The 23,559-nt window shown below is 40.9% G+C and overlaps 1 protein-coding gene across 1 annotated transcript in view; it reads right to left on the minus strand.

The window, feature by feature from the left end:
- Nucleotides 1-23,559, minus strand: part of htra3b (HtrA serine peptidase 3b) — a 31,671-nt gene that overhangs the window by 4,247 nt on the left and 3,865 nt on the right. The window contains exons 2-5 of the mRNA XM_075451192.1: nt 11,003-11,102; nt 8,730-8,862; nt 3,194-3,283; nt 44-238 (exon numbers count right to left, since the gene is read on the minus strand). Coding sequence (XP_075307307.1) covers nt 44-238; nt 3,194-3,283; nt 8,730-8,862; nt 11,003-11,102 — 518 coding nt within the window. The remainder of the gene's footprint in view (nt 1-43; nt 239-3,193; nt 3,284-8,729; nt 8,863-11,002; nt 11,103-23,559) is intronic.

The following is a 23,559-nucleotide window of genomic DNA, read 5'->3' on the forward strand; positions in this document are numbered from 1 at the left end:
CTTTTCACATGAGAAGACGCTTTTTGTACTGATTAATTCTTACGTTGATAATGGCATCTGTCTGGATGTAATCCATGTCTGAGTCCCTGAGGCCCAGCTCTTTGCCATCTCTCTGAGCAGTGCTGATGATGCCAGTGGTGACGGTGTTCTGAAGGGCAAAGGGGCTGCCGATCGCAACCACAAACTCCCCAGGCCTCAAGTCTGCACTGTGGCCCAGAGACAGTACAGGCAACTTGGCCTAAGGGAACACATCGTGGCTCAGTTAAGTATATTAATATACTGTAGCATACATGGACAGGGCACAATTACAAGGAAACACAATCATTTAAATTCGCACCAGTGTCCAACTGATGGACCTGCTTTAAACTGTGGAACACCTGTGCAGGAGTCTGACTGACTCCAGTATGATTAGTAATCTAAACTGCAGTCACTTTAACGGTACACTTTGTCCTGGTGGATGTTGACTGGCCTGCTCAGGAAGACAATATGCAGAGACATCAGGAATTAGATTCCTGGTTATTAGTCAGTTTTAGTCATTTACATTAACTGAATTATGATGTTTCTGATGTAGGCAAAAACATACACATCTATCACATGGTTATCAAAAAAATCTTTCTAAAAAGATTATATTTTTTATTTATTTATTAATATTACCAGACTTTTGCACTAATTATCTCTCCTTATCCCTTAGGTTTGATTACACAACTTTTTGAACCACGACTTGTTAATTTATTTTCTGATTGTTCTGCCTATTTATCTTTTTGTTATTTATTTATCTTTTTAAACATTTTTTTATACTGATCGCAGTGCTATTTTTGCTGGACAACTGATATTCCCTACAGGAATTAAAAAGGTCTTATCTTATTTAGATCAAGATATCCAACCATAAATATAGCCATGGATCTTCACAGTACAGTGCACTACAACCTAAACCTGCAACATTTTGGAGGTTTGTTACATTTTGTTTGAACCTTCATAATGGCCGTGACAGTTGGGCTTACACAGAAATGAAAAGTGCCAAAATATGAACCAGAGTTTGAAAAGTTGTGCTGTACTCCATGCTGCATTTGTACTAAACACACCACTTTTACATCTGCGTGGCTGTAAAACTTCCAAAATATCTGAGGTCTAGGTGATTTTACTGCTGTTTGAGTTCCAAAACCCAGGGTGTCACAGAGAAAAGGGTTAGAAAAAGAATCCAATGCCTACAACATAAATGAACAAATATTAAGTACAGTATAGAAGAAAACACAATTGGATTCCAGTAACCAGGACAAATGGTTAATCTAAATGGCCTAAAATATCACTTTACAGCTTGGATATATATACAATAAAGAGACAGGTTGTATATATGCACAGGTATCACAAAAGTATGAACAGGGATAAAGAGGGCTAAAGCGGATATGGGATGAATAAAGGTGAGTGGTAAATGGTGTGAGTGAAGCAATGCTCATTCCTGCTCTTTCATTTGGAGTTTCCATCCATCCATTTTCTATACCGCTGAATCCGTCGATCGGGTCGCGGGCGGGCTGGAGCCTATCCCAGCAGTCAATGGGCGAGAGGCGGGGTACACCCTGGACAGGCCGCCAGTCCATCGCAGGGCCACATAGAGACGAACGAGACAAACAACCATGCACGCTCACACTCACTCCTAAGGACAATTTAGAGATGCCAATCAACCTAACATGCATGATTTTTTGGACAGTGGGAGGAAGCCGGAGTACCCGGAGAGAACATTTGGAGTTTGAAGAGAGTTTTTCTCAGTCCTTCTTTCTTGGTCTCCAGAGCTAACAATTTTTATGCACGAATATTAAACTTTAATCGTGCTCACAGCTGAGTTCAATTTATATAGATTTTTAAAAGCAGATACTATTATTTCAGTTTGACCCAGCAGTTCTTTTGTTTTTTTTCTGTAAGTTCCTTAAAGTGCAATACACCAGACAGCGTCTAGGTGCTGGAAAACGTCCATCCATTCATTCATTTTCAATACCTACTTAACACAATTCAGATTAATATCACACGCACTCACTCCCAGGGCCAATTTAGAATCATCAGTTAACAGAACACGTGTGTTTGTGGACAGTGGGAGGAAGAAAGAACCCACACTTGCATGAGGAAAACATGCAAACTCCACACAGAAAGGCCCCAGCCGGGAACTTTTTGGTTTGAGGTGAAAGTACTAACCATCACACCATTGTGTAAAAAAAAATCATGGTGGCATTAGTATGATATCTTGAATTCTTTATATTTTTTAACACAGATATTTTCAGTGATTGCTGCATGAGAAGTAATAGAATAATAATAATACATTTTATTTAAAAAGCGCTTTTCTAAATACTCAAAGACACTTTACAGAAAATCAGGAATACAATAAGAAATAGTACACTAAAAACACTTTTATCCCTTTAAGATTAGAAGTCTGCAAATAGGCTGGCAGAAAGTCCAAAAACACGAGATTTCTAGACAGAGAAGCGGCGAACTCCAGTCTTAAAACCTCAATCAAATTCACCTTTTGGTCTTCATGATATTGTTTATTTTGCAGTCGGAAGTGATTATATCTCAGTAAGTATGTCTACATTTTACAGTCTCTTACTAATATTCATGTTCTTGTCAACCGTCGTGCTGCTTTTTACTTGTTTCATCACTCACTGAACAGACTCATCAATTTAGCTGCACCTAAATATGGAGCTCATCCATATCCATATTATGATCATAATGCAGTTTAATTTCTCAAATGATATTATGTACATGTGACATTATTGTGGTCATTAACTCGTGTTTCCCTGTTCCAACAGGTATCCTTTGAATGGTGTTACAGTGTTTGTTGTCCCCTCTTTCCTGTCCTCTCAAACCCCAGCTGGTGGAGGCGGATGGCCACCCTTCCTGATTGGACTGTATTATTGAAGTGCCTTGATAAATACACAATATAAATAAAACTGAATTGAATTGAATACTCGGGGCTGTGACCCCCAAACTGTGAGAATGGCTCCAGCAGATCCCAGGAACATCAGAGATCTCTGTCCAGAATAGTGCAGTTCTAGGAATACCTCAATAACTGCATAGAACCCTCAAGCTTCCATGCCTCTTGTATACACACAGTTTGGCAGAGCCAATGCGCTGAGTGGCTGCACAAAACATTTGTTTATCTATTATTATTTCAGTGAACATAATAATTACAGAGCCATTAACTCACCTGTGAGGTAATTTTTATTGTGGCAATGTCTGATTTTTTGTCGATGTCTTTGATGCTGGCTTCATATACATCACCATTATGCATCTGGACCTTCAAAAGAGTACAGAATAAGTACATTTCAAGAGCACTTTTAATTGAAAATATTCCCTAAGCAAAGTGTTTTTCACATAGCAGTATCAGTAGATCATTTTCACATGTGAACTGTCAGTAATACCTATGGTAAAAAAATATGGCTGGGCAAAAAAGCCAGAAATTTTATCTCAGGATCTTTACATTCAGAAATATGATATTTTCAAGCCATACACAATATATATACACTATCTAAGTGTCATCTGTAAATATTTACCAGTATAACATCCATAAAAGTTCAATAAAAAACAAGAATTTACATTCTGTTGTGACTAAACCAGTGTCAGAAGTTAATTTTGATTAAATTTCTTAAATTAGTTATACCAAATATAACTGAATTGTAAATAAGTAAATAAATAATAAATAAAAAGCTTGAACCTCAAGAAAAGTGTGTTCATGTAAAATAACAAGAAGTTATTTAAACTGTTCAGTAACAGCTGGAAAGTAGGATAAGATATTTCAGGAAAAAGCTGGAAAACAAGCTCTCGTGAGAATGTGTGGGATATAAGGCCGGGGATGAAAAAGATGATACCGGGAAGGGGGATCTGACGAATGGAATTTTGGACAGAGCCAGTGAATCCCCAGAACAATGGAACAATGTTCACATTTTTTCATATACACAATACTAGGGATGTCCCGATCAGGTTTTTTTGCCCCTGAGTCCGAGTCATTTGATTTTGAGTATCGGTCTAACTCTGTACCACCACATAACAGTAAATACTAAGCTGTTATTTTTTCCCATTTGTTTTGAAATATTATAGTAATGATAAAAAAAAAATAATGAGAATAAATATACATATATAGATAGGCTATATATCTGATCCCTGATCGGGATGAAACGTCCGATTCCGATCGAGTCTGAAACCACGTGATCGGATCGGGACATCCCTACACAGTGCACACAACACTCCCCCCATGCACACCACATTCCATCTACGAACATAAGAAGCATTCGCCCAGAGAAGCCTTTTTTACGTTGTACACCGTGCAGACCGAAGTGCAGAGCGAGCAGTCCCCTGCTTCCGAGCAGCAAACACCGTAACAGGCGCGTCTGTCGGCAGGCGGCAGCAGGCAGTGATACGAAGGGAGAGAAAATAGGGCCAAGCGATTGTGAGGTCTGACTTTTTCCTGGAGAACCATTTTGTGATGCAAATGTATTACTCTTTTGAACGCATATTGTTTTGAGAGCAAATTTATTTTATGTGGCCCCAGCCAACTAGCCGGACTACCTTCGTCAACACCGAAACGAGGCTCACAGGACGCAGCAGGGGGTAAGTCAATGTTGATGCACGATATTGCTAGTATGGGATGTCATGCAGCTTCATGTCAAAAGAGGCAAACTGTCCCTTTAAGATTAGGCTTTAAACTTTCCTCTTTGATAAAGCTTATAGTTAGGGATGGCTCAGGTGACCCTGAAATCCCATAGTTAAGCTGCTATAGGCCTAGGCTGCTGGGGGAGCTCCCATGATGCACTTTTCCTCCCTCTGCTCTCTTTACTCTCCATGTACATACAACATTTTTGTTGTAGGCAGACCCATGTGCCTACTGAGGAAGTTCACTGTAAAGATGATCACTGCTGTTTACGTTGCTCCAACTGCTAATGCTAACTTGACCCAGCAACCAGCAGAACCGCTATCCTGACACCGTGTGCATTATTGCAAGGGACTTTAACCACACACATGTAAAAGCAGTGCTCCCCAAACTCCACCAGCATGTAAAGTGTGCTACTAGAGGAACCAACACACTAGACAAGGTCTATTCGAGCATCAAGATGGGATACAAAGCTAAACAGTTACCACACCTAGCCCAGTCTGACCACTTGTTACTGCTGATGATTCCTCCATACAACCCTTTCAGCAAATCTGCTCCTACCACCACAAGAACCATCACAACTTGTCCTGATGATGCCTCTCAGCAGCTGCAGGATTTTTTTGACAGGGTAATTGGGACATTTTTGAACATCCAGACCTGGAATTATTCACTGAGTGTACTGTGGAGAAACGCATCTGTGTCTACCCCAAACAGAAGCTCTGGATGACCAGGGAGGTCCAGCGGCTCTACAGCATGGCCAACCTGAAGAAAGGCATCAGAGAGGCATCAGAGAGGCCAAGAGGAACTACAAAAGGAGGATTGAAGAATACCTGGACAGTAGCCAGGTTTGTCAGGGAGTCCAGCACATCACCAACTTCAGGACCAGTCATGGAAGAGTGCCAGGTGAGGCACGTGCTGCAGGCTGTCAATCCCATCAAGGAAACTGAACCTGACGGTGTTCTTGGACATGTGCTGAGGAGCTGTGCAGAGTAGTTGGAAGGGGTCTTTAAGAGGTCAACTGAGGATGCCATTGCTCTTGGTCTCCATGCTGCTCTGTGCTACCCGGAACACCAGAGTAGTTACGCACATCTCCTTTTCATCGACTTTGGCTCTCCTTTCAACACCTCCCTCACAGACTGATGTGTAAACTGTACTCCCATATCCCACCTGTATCTGGATAAAGACTTCCTGATGGACCGCACAAAAGGGTGAGAGTGGGTCCCCACAGCCATCAGCACCCCCTGCTCTTCACACTGTACCCTCACCCATCACAGCAACCCATCACACGTCAAGTTGACAAACACAGCAGAACTGGAAAAGAAGGCCCAGCAGAAACTTGATTTTCTGAGTCCTCAGGAAAAATAACATCCCCAAAAACTGCTGGTGTCCTTTATGTTGCAGCTCAATTGAGAGCATTCTGTGCTACTGCCTCTGTGTGGGATTTTCCAGCTGCACAGCAGCGCAGAGGGAAGTACTCCTGGGAATTGAGAAGACTGGCCAGGAGATCATCGGCTGTCCTCTACCCTTTTTCCAAGAGCTGCACAGCTCTTGCTGCCTTTTAAAAGACTCCTCCCACCCTGTTCCACCTGCTGGCATCAATCAGGAGACAAAGCAGCATTAAAACAAAGACTAAGGACAGCTTCTTTCCCACACCCAACAGGACATTAAACACCACCAACTTAAATCCAATAGATGGTATTGTGTGCACTATGTCTTTCATGCTTAGTGCCTGCATTTGTGCAACATTACGGTATGTTATCTTACAGTTACTCACTGTAAATACTTATATATGTATATACTGTATTTACTATTTTGCCAAAAGTATTCTCTCACCCATCAAAATAATTAAATTCAGCTGTTCTAATCACTTCCATGGCCACAGGTGTATAATCCAAGCACCTAGGCATGCAGGCTGCTTCTACAAACATCTGTGAAAGAATGACTCGCTCTCAGGAGCTCAGTGAACTCCAGCATGGTACCATGACAGGACGCCACCTGTGCAACAAGTCCAGTGGTGAAACTTCCTCTCTGCTAAATATCCCACAGTCAGCTGTCAGTGGTGTTATAACAAAGTGGAAGAGATTGGGAACGACAGCAGCTCAGCCAGGAAGTGGTCGGCCAAAAACATAAAATCAAGCTTGTGAGAAGAAATCAACCTATTAATTAAGAATGATTTCTTACTTATAGATCTGACATTGAGTACTGCGTGTTTGAGATTAGTTATAGTTGAACTGGATGCTGTGTTCTTGCAAGGGATATGGATAAGATTTCTCTGATTGGACAGTCTGATTGTCCCTCTCTTCACTCCATCCTTGGACCTCTGGTTGAGATGGTGTTTACCAACACGGAGGCCCTTAGTGTCCTAGACAACACCATTGACACTGTTGGAAATAACAGCTGTGGGCACCGGTGGTGGGGGCCAAGCTAGGGGGGCTTTGGTCGGTGGAGTAGGCTGAGGAGGGAGAGGGGCTCGATGCTTCTTTGAGGATAGAATTCTTGATCTTGCCATGTTTGGCGTGAGAGGAACCATTTTAATCCCTGATTTCACCAAGCTTTCAAGGTGATCAGGAAGTCTCCTGGGTGACGGTGGAGAAGTGAATGATAGTGAAACATCTCTGGAGGGTGTAGATGCAGCAGGTGGGTCCCAGGCCTGTGGTGAGGCCCGTGGTGAAGGCGATGGTGGAGCTGCTGAATCCTGTGTTCGGGATGCTGGAGGTGCTGCTGTGGCTGAATCCTTTTCTGGGTCCTTGGGTGGCGAGGCAGGAGCTCTTCTCTGGCTCCTCTTCTCTCTCTGGACTCACAGACTTTGGACAGCCATGTGTTCAAGCAGCCAACTGAATTTGTTGATCCTCCTGTCGATGTTTGGGAGAGGTCCACTTATGAACATTGTTATCGCCACTTTATCAAGACTCTCAAATAGTTTCTCAAAGTCTTTTTTTAAGATTTCAGACTGATTCTCTCTGATGTCCACTGCACCCACGTGCACGATCAGCTGTTTCACCCCTTGGTGTTTTGCCAGTACCTCTGGTAGTAATCTTGTGATGTCAGAGACAGCGGCACTTGGATAGCTGCATGTAACCATTCTGTTTATCTTTATATTAGATATGGCTCCGTCTCCAAGCACAAGAGTATCTTTGACACTCGGCACAGTTTCTCTGTCCATCTGCTTCTTTGTACCGTCTCTCTGTCTGTTACACTCAGTCACATTTGGCTCTGACAGTGGTAAAAATCTGTTTGTTAACTTTATTCCGGGTGATGTTATATATCCTCCATTGATACCAACAGTTTGACGTTTCTTCGGCTTAGCACCAAGTCAATCATACGTGTCTTTGCAGAGTCTTGGAAAAGAGGGTTAGGGTTAGGGACTTCTTACCACTGGATTCCATTGGGAGCGTTTCATGAAGTCCCATTTCAGTTTCTAAGGCAAAAATCCTTTCTTGTAGCACCCAAATTTCTTGTTGATATATTCGACAGCTTTCACAGGGCATGTTGAAAGGATTGTAGTCGCTGGCTTGTCAGATAAGTTGTAAAAAGAATAAAAATAATTCAGAAAGTCTTGGTTCACTTAAAAGAAAAAGAATAAAATTATATCCAAGACTTGTGGAAAGAAGTAAAATGATTTAAAAGCGAAAAAAGCGATAAGCAGCAGGAGGAAGCAGAGACACGTCTGCACTCTTCAGAAGCAGGAAGCAATGCCAGTTTACGGTTCAGACTCATGCTCTTTTAGTGTTGGAACTCAACTTTTAGCTTCTGTCTCTCTGCAAAGCCAGCTTCATACTGGGTCATGTTCATAAAACTGTTGTCAGTGAATCTAAAATATCCAAACATTTTTTATTTTATTTAATTCCAACATTTTAAAAAGAGTATTAAAAAAAGTCTTGCAAGAAAGAGCTTGAGACTACTCGACAAAACAACACAAAAACATGTGCATACTTCTTTGTCAGCTTTGGGTGGCATTTAAGCTACCCTTAAGTGCCACCCAAACGCTGCACTGCAGATCAGCCAGAAAACATGCCAAGGGCCCTTTAATGTCATTCAGATAAGCAAGCAGTGGTTACCGCTTTCTTCATTTATTTTTATTTGAACATTTGTGTACCTTTAAGTATTGTTGACCTGACACAGACGTGGTGCTGGCGACTACATGGGCGTTGGTGACAATCAGTCCATTGTCTGTCATTACAAACCCAGAGCCGCTGGACAGAGGGATGTTGCGACCAAAGAGAGGATGCCTATGGAGTGAATAAAATGTCAACAAATTCTCAGAGTACAGTGCAAACGTCCTCAGCCACCTTTCTTTTATATATTATCAAGAAAAGGGAAGTAGGTGCAGTGACTTATTGAAACGTGTGCAAACATAAATGGAAATACAATACATAATAGAAAAACAATGAGCTTGAATGTCAGTGTTTGATATGACCATCTTTATTCTTCGACACAGTCTGAACCCTCTTAGGCGAACTTTTTAGTTAGTTCTGGTTCTGCCACAGGTTTCTTCCTGTTAAAAGGGTTTTTTTTTCTTTCCAACATCACCTCATGCATGTTCAGGATGATGGATTGCATCGAATGGATTGTGTGTTTCAGTGCAGTCTGTCATTTTTCTTAGCTAGGTAACTTTTTTTTTTAAATAGGCAGTGTATTAATCAGACTAATTTGGATTTTGATGAATTAGATTTGACTGGATTATGATTGTATTACACTGAACTGGATTCCAATTTGCTTGAATTGAACTGTATCTTTGAAGAACCTTGAAATTACATTTGTTGTGATTTTTCGCATTTAGAAATAAAACTGAATGGAAATTAATTATTTTCTTTAAGTAGTCTTCAGGAATAGTTCTCCAGGCTTCTTGAAGGACATCCCAAAGCTCTTCTTTGGATGTGGGCTGCCTTTTGTTCCGTTCTCTGCCAACATGATCCCACACTGCTTCAGTAATGTTGAGCTCCGGGCTCTGGGGAGGATTCATCCCTCCATCAGACCTGCTGCCACTGATTTTCTACCCACTTCTTGTGTCCTTTGGCACAGCTCAGCCTTTTCTCCCTGTTTCCCTTCCTTAAGAAAGACATCACTTTCAGATCCTGTTCATCTGCTGTAGATAGTTCTTTAGGCCTGACACTTCTCATGCGGGCCCCATGAGCGCGAGCACCACTAAACCCCTCTGCAGAGGCCCCAGCCAATACCCGAGAGGGCCAGGCACCCCAGACAGCCGAACATAGTGGGCCAGGAACACACACGCAGGCCAGAGGACAGTAATCGAGACACTAATCTGAAAGGCTATCCAGTCATCAATGACTGGTTGAATGCTATCAATGAAACAATTGAAAAAATTTGGTTGGAGCTTCACACTAAAACCTGGAGCCATTTTGGATACTGATCCTAATTTTGATAATCCCATTAAAGCTGCCGTCTGCAACTTTTTTTTAGTCATTTTAGCTTGAACTGTCATGGGATTCTGGAAGTAGAATATTAAATAGGCTGTTTAGGAAAAATCCCGAATTCTGTAGCTCCCTCTAAAGCCTGTAATCGTGCTTACAAAAATCGGCGCTCCCGGCTGTTTTTAACCAATCACGTTAGGTTTATTATTTATCTATTATCTGAGCAGAACAGTCACCAACCACGTCTTCCATGCTGAGCGTGAGTCTGCTCCCAGCTTGTGTGCGCGCACACTGGTGTGAACTCACGTGCACAACCTCGTCCACAGAGGGGGAGGGGTTTGGGGGGCGGTTTAGAGCTTGGTAGAGGTTGGGGGAGGGACCTGAAAGTTGTATCAGTTCGAATTTTCCGACTTTAGACTCGGAATTTTGAAAACCTGCCGACGGCAGCTTTAACAGCATCACCAGAACTGCATTCTACTTTAGATTTAAAAAAATATATCTAGGCTTAGAAAATTTCTATCTCAAACAGACTTTGATCCATACATTCATGGTGAGCAGATTAGACAACTGTAGCTCTTTCATTTGCAAGATTATCCAAACAATCAGTAGGGTGACTTCAACTCAATTCGAATGAGGCACAAAAAATAGCTCCGACATTAAAACGGATATTTAAGCATATCATTCTAGTACTTTAGTCCCTACAGTGGCTACCTGTTCAGTACAGAAGCACCTTTAAAATACTTTTACAGATCCATAAAGCCCTAAATGGTTTGGTCCCCCAGTATATCTCTGTCTTGCTCACTGCGTAAAACCTAAGCACACCTACCTGCTAACCCCAATTTTTAACAAGAGTACACAATAATTAGATTTATATTATGAAGGCTTTGCTTTTATCACCAAAAGGGAAACTTGTCCCAAAAACGACAGTGACTGTGTTAAGAGATATGTGCCTACAATATGACTCAAACAAGGACACAGAGATACACAAAGTTATTACCTGAGGAAGAGCTCAATGTGTACCACAGCAGGGGCGATTTTCTCCACCACATCAGCTATGAAGTTGAACTTGTAACGAGGACTGGCAGCATGCGAAGGACCTATACTGGCAAGAAGAATTGGGCTTTTTATTAGTGTAAATCTGCAGTCTGATTTAGTAATAATTAAATGCATTACAATTTACAAAACACAGAGCAAACATGTGTTGTGTGTTATGAGTAATCTAAGTTGGAAAATAATGAGACCTAGATTTTTCTCTTAGTGTCATGAATTCAAAGAAGGCATGACACTTGTGATATAAGTAAAAAAAAAAAATACTTCAGCCAAATATCTGTTAAACACATTATCTTTACTTAGAGGAAACTCAAAGAATGTTCAACTATTGTTGGAAGTGATGCAAAAAAATCCCCAAATCAGAAAAGGTTGGGATAGTATGGAATGGAAAATGCAAAAGAAATAAAGATTTTTACATTTATATTGACTTTTCTTTTGGTGCACAGGGTATGAATATATGGCATTTCATGTTTAATATATTTACCTTCATTTACTATGTTAATGTACATTAATTTTTGCATTTCAAGCCTGACCCTAAAAAAGCTTGTACAGTAGATTTAATGATATCATTTAATGTTGACATTTCTTTGAGCAACACTTAAAAGATGTTTTGGCATTGAAGATACCAAGTGATGAAGCATTACAGGTTTTTCCTTTCTTCCAGCAATTTTATCTTAAGATGTGCAACAGGAAGGGGTTGTCACCATCGCATTTTTCATTGAAAAGTTCTTGAACATACTCTATTGGGAACAGTTCAAGCCTACACCTGGATCAGTCCAGTGCTGTACCCTCTTCTTCCTCAGCCACGCCTTTGTAATTTGTGCAGAATGCAGGTTTTACATTGTCTTGTTTAAGGACTCTGCATCCATTTATTAAATCATTGGCAATACTGACTGGTCTGACCACCATACACATTTCCACTGTGTGATGGTCCATCCCAGATTCCTCTGAGCCCAGAGAGGTCAATACCACCTCTGGACAAGGTTCATTCTTCATCAGGCTTCTTCTTTACTTTGAGCTCACGTAAGAATATATAATAAATTCAATAAATGATTTTGTTGTTGTTTTATTTAATTGTCAGTTTTCCATCTCTTCCTTACTATTTCTGTTTCGGAGTTGTGCATCAGCTCAGGTTTTGTTGACATCTCATATTTCTATTTAATTTCATTTACCCTTTATTTGGAAAGGAAGGTCACACTGAGCTACACAATTTCTTCTTATAGGATGTCCTGTTGTGGTTAATACAATGATTTAAAAAAATGGAGTTAGTTTCTGTAAATGTATTAATAATATTTCCTATTATTAAATAGAGGAAGTGAAAAGACAAAGGAAATGTAAGGAGAATAATGACATGTAGGAATCATCTGGCTGTCTGGCAACAGAAATCTGGAGTCTGTACTTATCTGGCATGTTCCATAACAATTCAGCCATCGGGTCACTTCATATGTTTTATTTCTGTTTCCCTTTATTATTTTTCTTTATTCTTAGTTCTTCCGTACGTTTTTGTCCTTTAACTACTCCTGCATACTTTCACCAATTTCTACACTTTTGGCATCAAAAAACGTTCAGCTCGTTCAGGAGATTTCAGCTTTCATTTTTGGTGTGTCTAACCTTTACAATTTTTAAAATATTCAACTTTTATACAAATTTTCCCATCATTCAAATGAATGGAAACTGCTTTCAACTCTTCAAAAACTTCTTCCTCTTTCCAACCTAACTACTTCTGCATACTTTCAGCTAGAGACACCGTTCAAACTATAAATGGGTCACAAGACATTCAGCTATTACCAAATATTTCAGCCTTTTCAAATATTAAGCCAATTTTGAAATATGACAGTTTCAAAAACATGACCATTTTATATATACCTTTAATGTCTACAAGTCTATTAATGAAATGAACAGTGAGTTATGTATTCAATCTGTCAAAGTATACCATCTGATACCAGGGTCTGATGGACCACCAAAGGGAAAAAAAGAGGATTTTTTTTCTGTCATATTTTCCCATAGAATTATGGCGGTTGTGACAGTTCTTGACAGTTTCAGCTGCTCTGTTTGTCACTGTCCAATCAGCATAAGGCCGTGCTCCATGAGGTACCGCCCCTTTGGGGCGATTTCAGTCAGGTTGAAAATCGCCCCTACTACTCCCATTGACTCTAATGCATGGGCGTCAATTGGGTATGGCAGCTGCCACACCTTGGCTCCAGGGGAAAATGTAAATGTTCGTTTTTCTTTTTAAAATGAATTTATGGAATTACTCTGAGTCAATTTGTATTGATTATCTTATTATTTAATACATATAGATGAACTACAAATGAAATTCTGAACAACACAATCAATTGATTTAAGTATCATCTTCCCTTTTGAAATGTGGTATCTCCCAGCCTCCCCTCCCTCCCACGAGATGACAGAGCCTGGAGGTCAAAGCTGATGTTATTAGCGGGATGTTGTTTGCTAATTAATGTAAAATATGAAAAGAAAGCAGAAAACTTTAGATTTATTTGTCACCAAAAAAAAGGGCAGGTAATGATGGGTCCAATGTTGCCCCAGCGACAGAGGAAGGAGGACCAGGTAGTGAAGGCGGGATTCAGGCTGTTAACGAGGCTGTCCACTTCAGCACCTCCGCCGCTAATGCTAATGCTAATGCTAATGCTAACAGGGAAACGAAGACGAGTCCATTGTTATGTTAGCGGCTATGTGAGTGAGACTGCATTTGCACACAGATAAGCTACATAGCAGACTTTTGTGGTGATTATTGTATATTTATTGATTTATTGATACTGTAGTCATGTGACTATAGTGACCTTGCCATACCTTAGCTTTGGCTGAATTGACGCCGCTGCTCGAATGTAAAAATAAATTTCAAATTACAATACAGATTTAATACAATCTCTATGGGCTCGCCCCAACATGCTTTCGTCATACGTAACGTGAAGATAGCTAGCATAGTCGCCACACGCTAGTCCTCTTGAAGGCGAGTGTACGGAGTAACTCAATTGTTTCATTGAAGGAAATCTCCTTCAGTAGGCGTAGCAATGTCAATAAATTGGCAACCAAACAATCAGGACCTCCCACACCAAGTATCAATAAAAGAAATTTCTACTAAGGGAGGGAAATCATATAAACGAGGACTTTCGTTAAGCTGGTATGAGCGGAAAACTTGTAAAACTACGGCTGTGAAACAGGCAACGCTTTATTCTGCTACCACTGCAGACTATTTCCCCCTGATGGCAGCACGGCAGACGCCAAAGCTTGGACAACTACGGGAGTCACCGAAATGCACCATTTGTCGGAAAAGGTCAAGAAACACGAGTCATCTAAGACCCATATGGACAGTTATCTCAACTTTTCTCTGTTTGGGCGGGTGAACATCGCCAACACATCTGGGGTCCGTTTCACAAAGCAGGTTCAACCAACTCTGAGTCTATTCCTGACCTCTGAGCTGATCTACTCTGATATAGAAACGCTGATTTGAGTGAGTTTAATCAGCTCTGAGTAGGTTCACCTTGAGTTTTGCGTGTGCGCCACAACTTTAAAAAGCCAGCATCAATGGAGCTCCGATTCAACGAGTCACCATGGCAACGGGGAAGAGGAGGGGCTACGTTTTTCACCAACCTCGAATTGGAAATCTTAATGCGCTCATACGGCGAGTTTCAACACGTTTTTAGAAATAAGTGCAACACCGCTGCAGCAGCAAAAGTGTAAGTTTAAATGTAGTCCTTTGCAATCCCAATAATATTACAGGGAAACTGCTTGAATGGTAGCCCATTCATTTATTTCATTTAGGTGCAATCCCGAGGGGGAGAAGCGCACTTGGCAGCAGCTTAAGATGAAATCTAAAAACATTGTTCTAACAGGTGAGACCTCGGCATGGAGGTACCTCATTCTGATCATGTTTTACACTGTAAGGTAAATATTAAGTGGCTATTTGACTGTGCAGTTATTTTATCCCCAACATAATGCTGTTTTCACACACATAAATGTCTTCTCATCTATATCATGTTCTGTTAAATAATTAAGCTTATTTACACTAACACAGACTTCTACTGAGCCAACAGAAAGAAGGCAGATGCCCGTAAAACGGGTGGTGCCCAGCACCGCCACCTCTGACGGAGGCAGAGGAGCTGGCCCTAAGCAGAATATTGGAGGGCCAGTGGCTGAGGGAGTCCCTGGAGGGAGTCCACCCCCAACACACAAGTGCCTTTATAAAATATAATAGGCCTATATATATCTTTTTTAAGCCTATTCATACAAATATTTATTTGTCTCTAATGTCTTTTTTTCTTTTGTCCCAACAAAATTCTGATGGTACCACTCATAAAGATAATTGTCTGGAAATGCTAAAACATCTATGATAACCATCTCCTGATGAATATTTAATTCTCTGCGCAGTAATGCCGCTCCTTCATCCACGGGATCGTTGTCTAAAGGACATGTTGGTGGAAACAGTCGCCTCCTGCTGTGCCTGATGGACTTCTAGAAGTAGAAGAACTCGCTCTGCTGACTGAATGAATGAGGAAATCAAATGGCTGAAAGAGGGCGGAGACAGAGAGAAACTCCAGGTTCACTGAGTAAAACCTGGTCCCGACCAGGTTAGGTTCATAGAGTCTGTTACTACGGTAACTGACCGAGAGCTTAAGTTACCTCTCTTTGTGAAACAGAAAACTCAGAGTTTCCCTCATTTCAGGGTTAATAAACTCAGAGTTTTCACTAAACCTGCTTTGTGAAACGGACCTCTGGATGAGAGCTACAGGCTTTGGGGTTTGTCGTCACAACAATGAGGTCGGCAAGAACCGGCATATCCTAGCCCGCCTCATCGACTGTGTCGAGTTCTGCGGCGTGTTCGGGCTAGCTCTGCAGGGCAAAGCCGAAAGCAAGGGCTCCAACTAGCCTGGTGTTTTCCGTGGCCTTGTCGACTTGGTGGCATCACTGGATGAGGTGTTTGAGGAGCACCTAAAAACTGCCCCTGTTTTTAAGGGCACGTCTAAAACGGTGCAAAATGAGCTCCTGGAAAGCATGCTAGCACTCATGTTTTGAATCCATCAGAGCATCGGGTTCATTTGACAGCATCTGGCTTCCTGAGGATGCTGCAGGATGAAGACTTTGTGTTTTTTCTGAAGCTGTTTCATCTGAGCATGCCTCATGTTGACATCCTGTACCAGCAGCTGCAGAAGAAGGACATCGATGCAGTCTTTATCAGGCGTGCCCTCCAGAGCTTTACGAGCAGTGTGCAGGCCATAAGGTAAGAAAAAAGGATATTGTTCAGTCCAACTCAATACAGGTACAGATGTGCAGTCTAACTCAATCCAATATCAAAGCTCGGCTGTAATTCTACATTTATGAAGTTTATACATTTTCAGTTTTTGTTAAAGGGACACTATGTAATAAATTGAGTCATTTATTAGCTAAATTCAACATATTCATTCATAAATTAGTCCTCATTGGTGTAAATTGATCTCTGTCAAAAATCACAATTATCCTCTTGAGTGAAGAATAACTTGTCTGTATCTACATAGAGCGGGTAAGCTCTATGTAGGCCGCCATATTCTTCCGGTCTATGAAAAACGACAAAGTGCCGAGAGGGACATAAAGCACTTCGAATCGCGTTTTCCCCAACGCGAGGTCTGCAGGCGGAAATTACGTCATTTGAAGTCACGTTTGCGCGCAGGTATAAACAGATTCAGTCTAGCCATTCGACATTCTCTACTATGGAAGACCACAGTTATGCCGCGCCACAGGAGAAGGGATCCTCGTCGCAAAAAAAGAGAAAAAGAGAATTGAAAAGTCAACGTGACCAGCAAATCCAGAAAAAGAGGGTAAACATTGGGGTCGCTTTTACCAGATGGAAAGAGCTAATGAAGGAGAAAGATTTTCAAAGGGACGCTGAGGTTGCCTGCTTTCTTCTCGACAGGTAAGTAAATTTCACTGTCTAAATGACAAGCTTTTCTCATTGCATCAGTACTTTTCTTTGGAAAACTAGACGGTGGTAAATGATGGTCTTATGCATGCCATGGAGCTAACTCCTAGCAAAATAATGTGTATACATCACTTCAACCCGGTCCTGCTAAAGCGATGACCTAGCGTAATTTCCACCATGACATCCAGCCAAATACCCCATCAGAAGCATTTTTAGCAATGGTCAACGCCATAGATATGTATAGAATGGCTAGATGTCTCGTCCGCGTTGCTGGTCAATGGAGTGGAACGTCCGCAGATGGCCGCCATCTTAGCACAGGCAGCTCTCTCGCCGAAAACATTGTGTTTATGGTGAAACATTCAAACATTCAAGACATAACTTGCTTAATTCTCAAGCGTTTAGGTTATTATAAACATCAAAGTAGTAAGCTAATTATCACACTACAGACGAAGTCCATATTTATTTTTTAAAATAAAAACGTAAATATTTCATGTTTATTTGCCCCATGACTCAACTTTATTTATCCCTTGGGATGACTCCCTCAGGGAAATTCAAGTCCCCAGTAGCTCCAAACACACACATAGGATCTCTCTAAATCTAATACAGTATGATATAGAATAATTAATATAATATATAATTATTATAGAATAATCTAAAACAAATTGTAAAAAAAGAATATAGGCTGTACAAGATATACAAAGTAAAGTGTTAAATAAAATAAGTTATAGCACTATGGTTGAGTTATTGCCCATATTGCACTACACTTGTGTTAATTACACATTGTATGCACATAGTCTGACCATAAATAGATAAGATATTTGTGTGTATGTGTACTTCTGCCGTAGTACACATAGGCTCTTAACTCACAAAACGAGGTATTATAAAGTTTACCTGGAGTTTATTTAAAAGAACTCTTTCCAGATAGCAACTTCACACTGCTGTGTGTGTATAATAACTTATGTTATCTGATATGTTATCTGTCATCTGTATTTATAGTATCTGTATTTATATGTTATTTGTCTTCATGTTGGAGAGTCCATAACTGCTGGAGTCAAGTTCCTTGTCTGTAAGAATGCTTGGTCAATAAACCTGATATGATTTGTCCATCTAATTTGTCCAGTTATGAGAGATCTCTTGGGATTCAGAACACCTCAACCCCCATGAAGCCAAACCGGTCTGAAGTGCCAGCTGCTTTGATATTCTCCAGTATTTCCAGTGGGACAGATAGGCAAGTAATCACATGGATAATAATTTTGTCATTGTTTGTTTGAGTACGAGTTTCATATATAACCTGTATCTACCTGTAACTCATAGTGTGTTATGTTTATTGTTTTCAGAGATGAACATCTAAGCGCAATAGCAGATGCACCGGAAATTGAAACTCTTGAGAAGAGGTAACCCATAAACCTTCATTTAAAAAAATTTAAAAAATCTATTTTGTGTGTTTTATTGTCTATTTTCATCTGATACATGTTTTTAAATATTATTTATTCTCCTTCTAGCCTGCATGACATGAGCATTGGGGAAGAGGAGCTGGATGAAAATGCCTTCAATGACCACATGAACAGTGTGTAAGTGGGCTTCTATTCTGTTATTGATTTCTATTGAATTGTGTAGGCTTCATTCATGACATTTCTATGTACTGAGTATGTTGTACCCGAAAGGATTGATTGGGCAGAAGATGAGCCCACATTCCACAATGACCCGGACGACAGCTCTGACGAGGAATATCTTCCACCAATTTCTTTGCGGTGAGTTGAAATCTATTTCTCTTTAGTATTCTCTTTACTTTGTTTCCATGTTTTTACATATAAACAATGTTCAGGACTACTTTGAAATGTTTCTATTCTTGTTGACACAGGCGTTTGGTTCGTTGCTATATGCCGAACAGTTATTGAAATTATTTGGTTGAACTGTGTATGATCCCTGATGTTATGCCTTTCCAGAATGGGTGGTGCACTGAAGGGAGCGCAGGTAATAGACAGTCTGCCAACTATCGGGCTCAATGAGACTGTGCACGACCTGCCTGCCCCTGAAATCCTTTCCGATGAGCCCTTAACTTTTGAGCAGCCAATTTTGCCAGGCCCTCAGAAGGTCCTTAGTGAGGATGATGTTGTTGGCGTCAAAGCAGCACTCATCTATGAGAACAGCTTGAGGCAGCTGGTCACATTTTTAACTCTGCCCGTGGACACATGCACTGGTGTCTTGAGGAACGGTTTGGTGTGTGACAGCATTGCTCCCTTTCCAACAGTCATCGCCATCAGGGGCACTGCAATGAGCGTTGAATGGGTAAGCCTTGACAGTAACTTCAAATCACAATGAATGGTAACAGACAGTATTGGATATGCATTGTGAATTTATAAGGCTACTCTTTTTCACCATTAGATCTGCCCCAATGGACATTGCTTATGGCGGTGGAACTCCCAGCCTGTGTTGAAGTTTGGCATGCAGGCCGGTGACTTTTTACTTTCAACCAACATCTTGCTGTCTGGAAGCAACTACACTAAAGTAGCTCTCCTTCTGAAATTCATGAACATCCGAATGGTTAACCCAACCACCCACTACACAATCCAGGACACGTACTGCGTTGACTCTATTAAAGAGTACTGGGAAGAGAAGAGGTCTGAGGCCATCGACCGACTTCAAGGGAAAGATGTTGTGCTCTTGGGTGTGTGTTTTTATACTTTACCTTGTTTTACATACATTTGTATTGTGTTACATAATGAAACCGATTTAGCAAGCATCTGCCATACATGTGTTGTATTTTGAAATTGCCTTATTTTTCTAGGTGATGGCAGAAATGACTCACCAGGGCATTCTGCACAATACTGCAGCTACACCACCATGGAGCTCAATAGCAAAGACATTGTCTATGTGGCCACTATAGACAAGCGGCAGACAAACTGGAACTCCAATATCATGGAAAAGGAAGGTTTTATCCAGACTGTAGAAAAACTAACCAAAGAGATAAAGGTAGTGGAGATCTGCACAGATGCCCATATCCAGATTGGAGCCCTTTTGAGTAAGTGGTCAACAGTTAAATGTTTGTACACAAATATTGAAATGATGATTGAGACATCTGGAAATAAAATGATTCCTTACTTCACAGACCCAGACAAAGGCAGATACAAAGAGCTCAGGATTCACCACAGCCTGGACATATGGCATGGTGCTAAAAATCTGTCCAAAAAAATAGCTGCTGTAAGTTTGAATACTTACAATTTCAATCATAACACTACCCTGCATGTCACTTGAATCATTGCATTATGTTAGGTCTCAATGCAAAAATACATGCATGGAATAACTTGCATTGTTTGTTTTTTGTTTATCCCCTCAAGGCAGGAAAGTTGAAAGGCCAGTCTATTCTCGTTCACTGGTTGAGGGATGTAGTCAACCATTTCTGGTGGTGCTGCAAGACAGCAGATACATTTCAGCATTTTCTGGTAAGCAAGATAAATGTGTATATATATATATATATATATATATTTAATTAATAATAATTTATTTAAGTTCCATGATTTTAAATACCTGTGACATGATCATTTTTATTTTGTGTTTATTTGGTTTACTTTCCTTAGGCACTTTGGATTGGGGTTCTACATCATGTGTGCAACAATCACACCTGGGGGACTGGAAGCTGCCAACATGATCACCTTGAAGACACACAAGGAAAGCAGTGGATTGAGAGGGATTCCCAGAGCCACAAAGCGCTAGTGAACATTGTCCTCAACAAGCGCTGGCAGAAGGATGTCCACAAGTATCTGCACTTCAGGTAAAGTGTGGGTACATGACATTAAGCAGAAATGTCAGTCATAACAAATGTGTAGGTTTGTGTTTCTTGCTCTAATTTTATTTTTTATCATCCAGATCAACAGCCCACCTCGAGTCATTTCAGAATCACATTCTGATGTATGCTAGCAAGCGCCAAGCCTTCACTCCCCAAGGGTATGAATCAAGAGTTTTGCTCGCAGCCCTGGACTACAATTTCCACCACAAACGGCCAACTTACAGGACGGCTGAGGGCCAACAAGTGTATGTCAAACGCTTCTAAATTTCTGTTGTATTCCCATAATTGCATTCATATTGTCTAACAATTATGCAAGTTTATTTGTCATTACATATAATACTTGCCTTTTTTATTTAGTCTTAGGAAGAAGTACAATAAGAATGCCAGACGATATAGCCTCTACGCCTTGAAGTTGGAGAAATCTTACGACTACATCCCTGAGTTGCAAGCGCGGATTGTGAAAGGAAGAGTCGCAAGCGGGGTTGGGATGCCACGAAAGAGGACCCTGCGCCCGGATGACCCAAGGCAGCTTGGTGTTGTCCCCCCAATACCGCCACCACCGATGTCAGAGTTGGTACGCACACATGTCAGCCGAGGTCTAGGTAAGTGACAAACATTTACATGCCGTTATTTCAGCACAGGCCATTGCCTCTGATACTGAATTGTGTGCATATGCATGTTAATGATAATCCATTGTGTGCACGTGACTAATGGCACCCCATGTCTTTTACAGGATCAGCCCTCGATGCTGCCACCAACTTGGAGGAAGATTGATCTGTTATTTTGTGTTGCTGGTATATCAAAATGTTTGTAAATATGAATAAATGAATATTGTTTTAAAAGAAAAGAAAACATTCATTTCAATCATATTGTTCATCAAATTGCTATTTGGGGTTAGCCATTTTTCTCAATCCCTATTATAGAACAAATACAGCATATTCAAATAACAAATATTTTATTATTTGCAACAAACAGAACTCAAAAGAATACAAAATATATAAATAGATATAAATATAACTGTTCACTACAACTATTTACAAAACTACTTGGGCAAATATTAGATCCCTGGAATGTAGCCTGTGTATTGTGCCTGAGGGTCAGGAAATTTATCCCTAATTTTGCACACACAGCAGCTGGGAATCACTCTCCGGTTCCCCTGTCCCAATGCGCCATGCTGCCAGAAAATAAAATGTCTATAAGCTGCATGCCTATATTCTCTGTTGTCATCGCCGGGCTCCCTTAAATTTCCAAAGGCAGTGAGGTCTTCCCGGTACTGCCTATGGATTCGCAGGTAACCCTCATCCAGGCAGTACTGCGTGAAATGGGGCAGGAGGCTCACACAGTGGACAGGGTCTTGGCCACAGCATTTCCGCTCTCTGTCCGTTGGCATGTCTCTGCAGTTGCCACAGGTACACCAAGGTACCCCGGGTACCTCCGCAGATATAGGAGCACCATGTCTTTGCTGACGCTCCACCAACAGATCAAAGATCAGACCCGGCTGCCTCTCCAGCATTCCCAATGCGAGGCGTCTGTGATCTTCCAGGCTCATCTCCTGCAGAAGCCTCTAGAAATGAAAGGTGAAACGAAAAGAAGTAAGATTTTGGTCTAGAAAAAAGCGCGATTGGTCGCTAATGCCTCGGGCGTTATAGGAAGTATAATGTTAGGAATCATTGGCATTTTTATTATATATATATATATATAATAATATAAATATATATATATATATATGTATATATTATTATATATAATATGAATATATATATATTATTATTATTAGCCATATAAATTGTACAAACCTCAGTGACTTCTCTTCTCTGCCTTTGAAAACCTTCAACCCTATCAGCATCTTCTCTTGTCGCTGCCGGGCGTCTTTGCCGTGGTGTTTGAGACTCTCGTTCTCCTCCTCTTCCACGTCGTCCTCCTCGTCGTCCTCCTCGCCTAGCTCCCACCGATCCACTGCCTCTCTGTCCTCTCCCTCTTCCTCTCCCTAGCGGCGTTGAATCGCCTGATGATGATCTCTGACAATGCACAGACATCGAAAATAAAGAATGTTTCCTTACTAATTAGTTGTAGCACATAGTTCATGCGTTGTAGAGCAAGCACTAGCCTACTACGTTCGCTATGCTGCGACAGTAATGTTACCAATAAAAAAACAATATAAACATGCTCAAACTAATGATTCAATGCAGTTTGAAGTTTGTTTGAAATACTAGCCTACTACGGTCGCTATACTGTGACAGTAATGTTACCAATAAAAAAACAATATAAACATGAGAACATAATTCACTATCTTGCTCGAGGAGTAATTACTCATACATGCTCACACTAATGATTCAATGCAGTTTGAAGTTTGTATGACATAACGTACCTCATCCCCCGAAACAAAACTTGATGAGCTGGAGTTTGAAGACATGTTATTAAATGGCGCTCTACACGGCTCGCCGCGGCTTGGTTTGGTTGTGTTTCCATTACAGTTCGTGCCTCCTCGAAGTGGGCGGGGTCGTCGTAACACGGCTGCGCGTGTTGCTGCTCACCCTGTGTCTTGAATCTTGACACATACCGCTTGCCGTAGTTCAAGAAGTTGTAACGCACATTTGAAAACGCGAGGCGCTAGAGAGCAAATTCATTCGACCTTGCAAAATAAATTTGCACCACTAGATGGGGGTAGAAATTACATAATGTCCCTTTAACATTGTCATTCTACTTTATGTTTATTACTCAGCTCACAGTGGGTGATGGTGGTGTATTAGTGTGAATCCTAATGGTGGAGTCGGCAGAGAACATTTTGATTTGGTTCTAAATG

The sequence above is a fragment of the Odontesthes bonariensis genome, chromosome 19 (assembly GCF_027942865.1).
Source record: "Odontesthes bonariensis isolate fOdoBon6 chromosome 19, fOdoBon6.hap1, whole genome shotgun sequence".
Classification (NCBI taxonomy): domain Eukaryota; kingdom Metazoa; phylum Chordata; class Actinopteri; order Atheriniformes; family Atherinopsidae; genus Odontesthes; species Odontesthes bonariensis.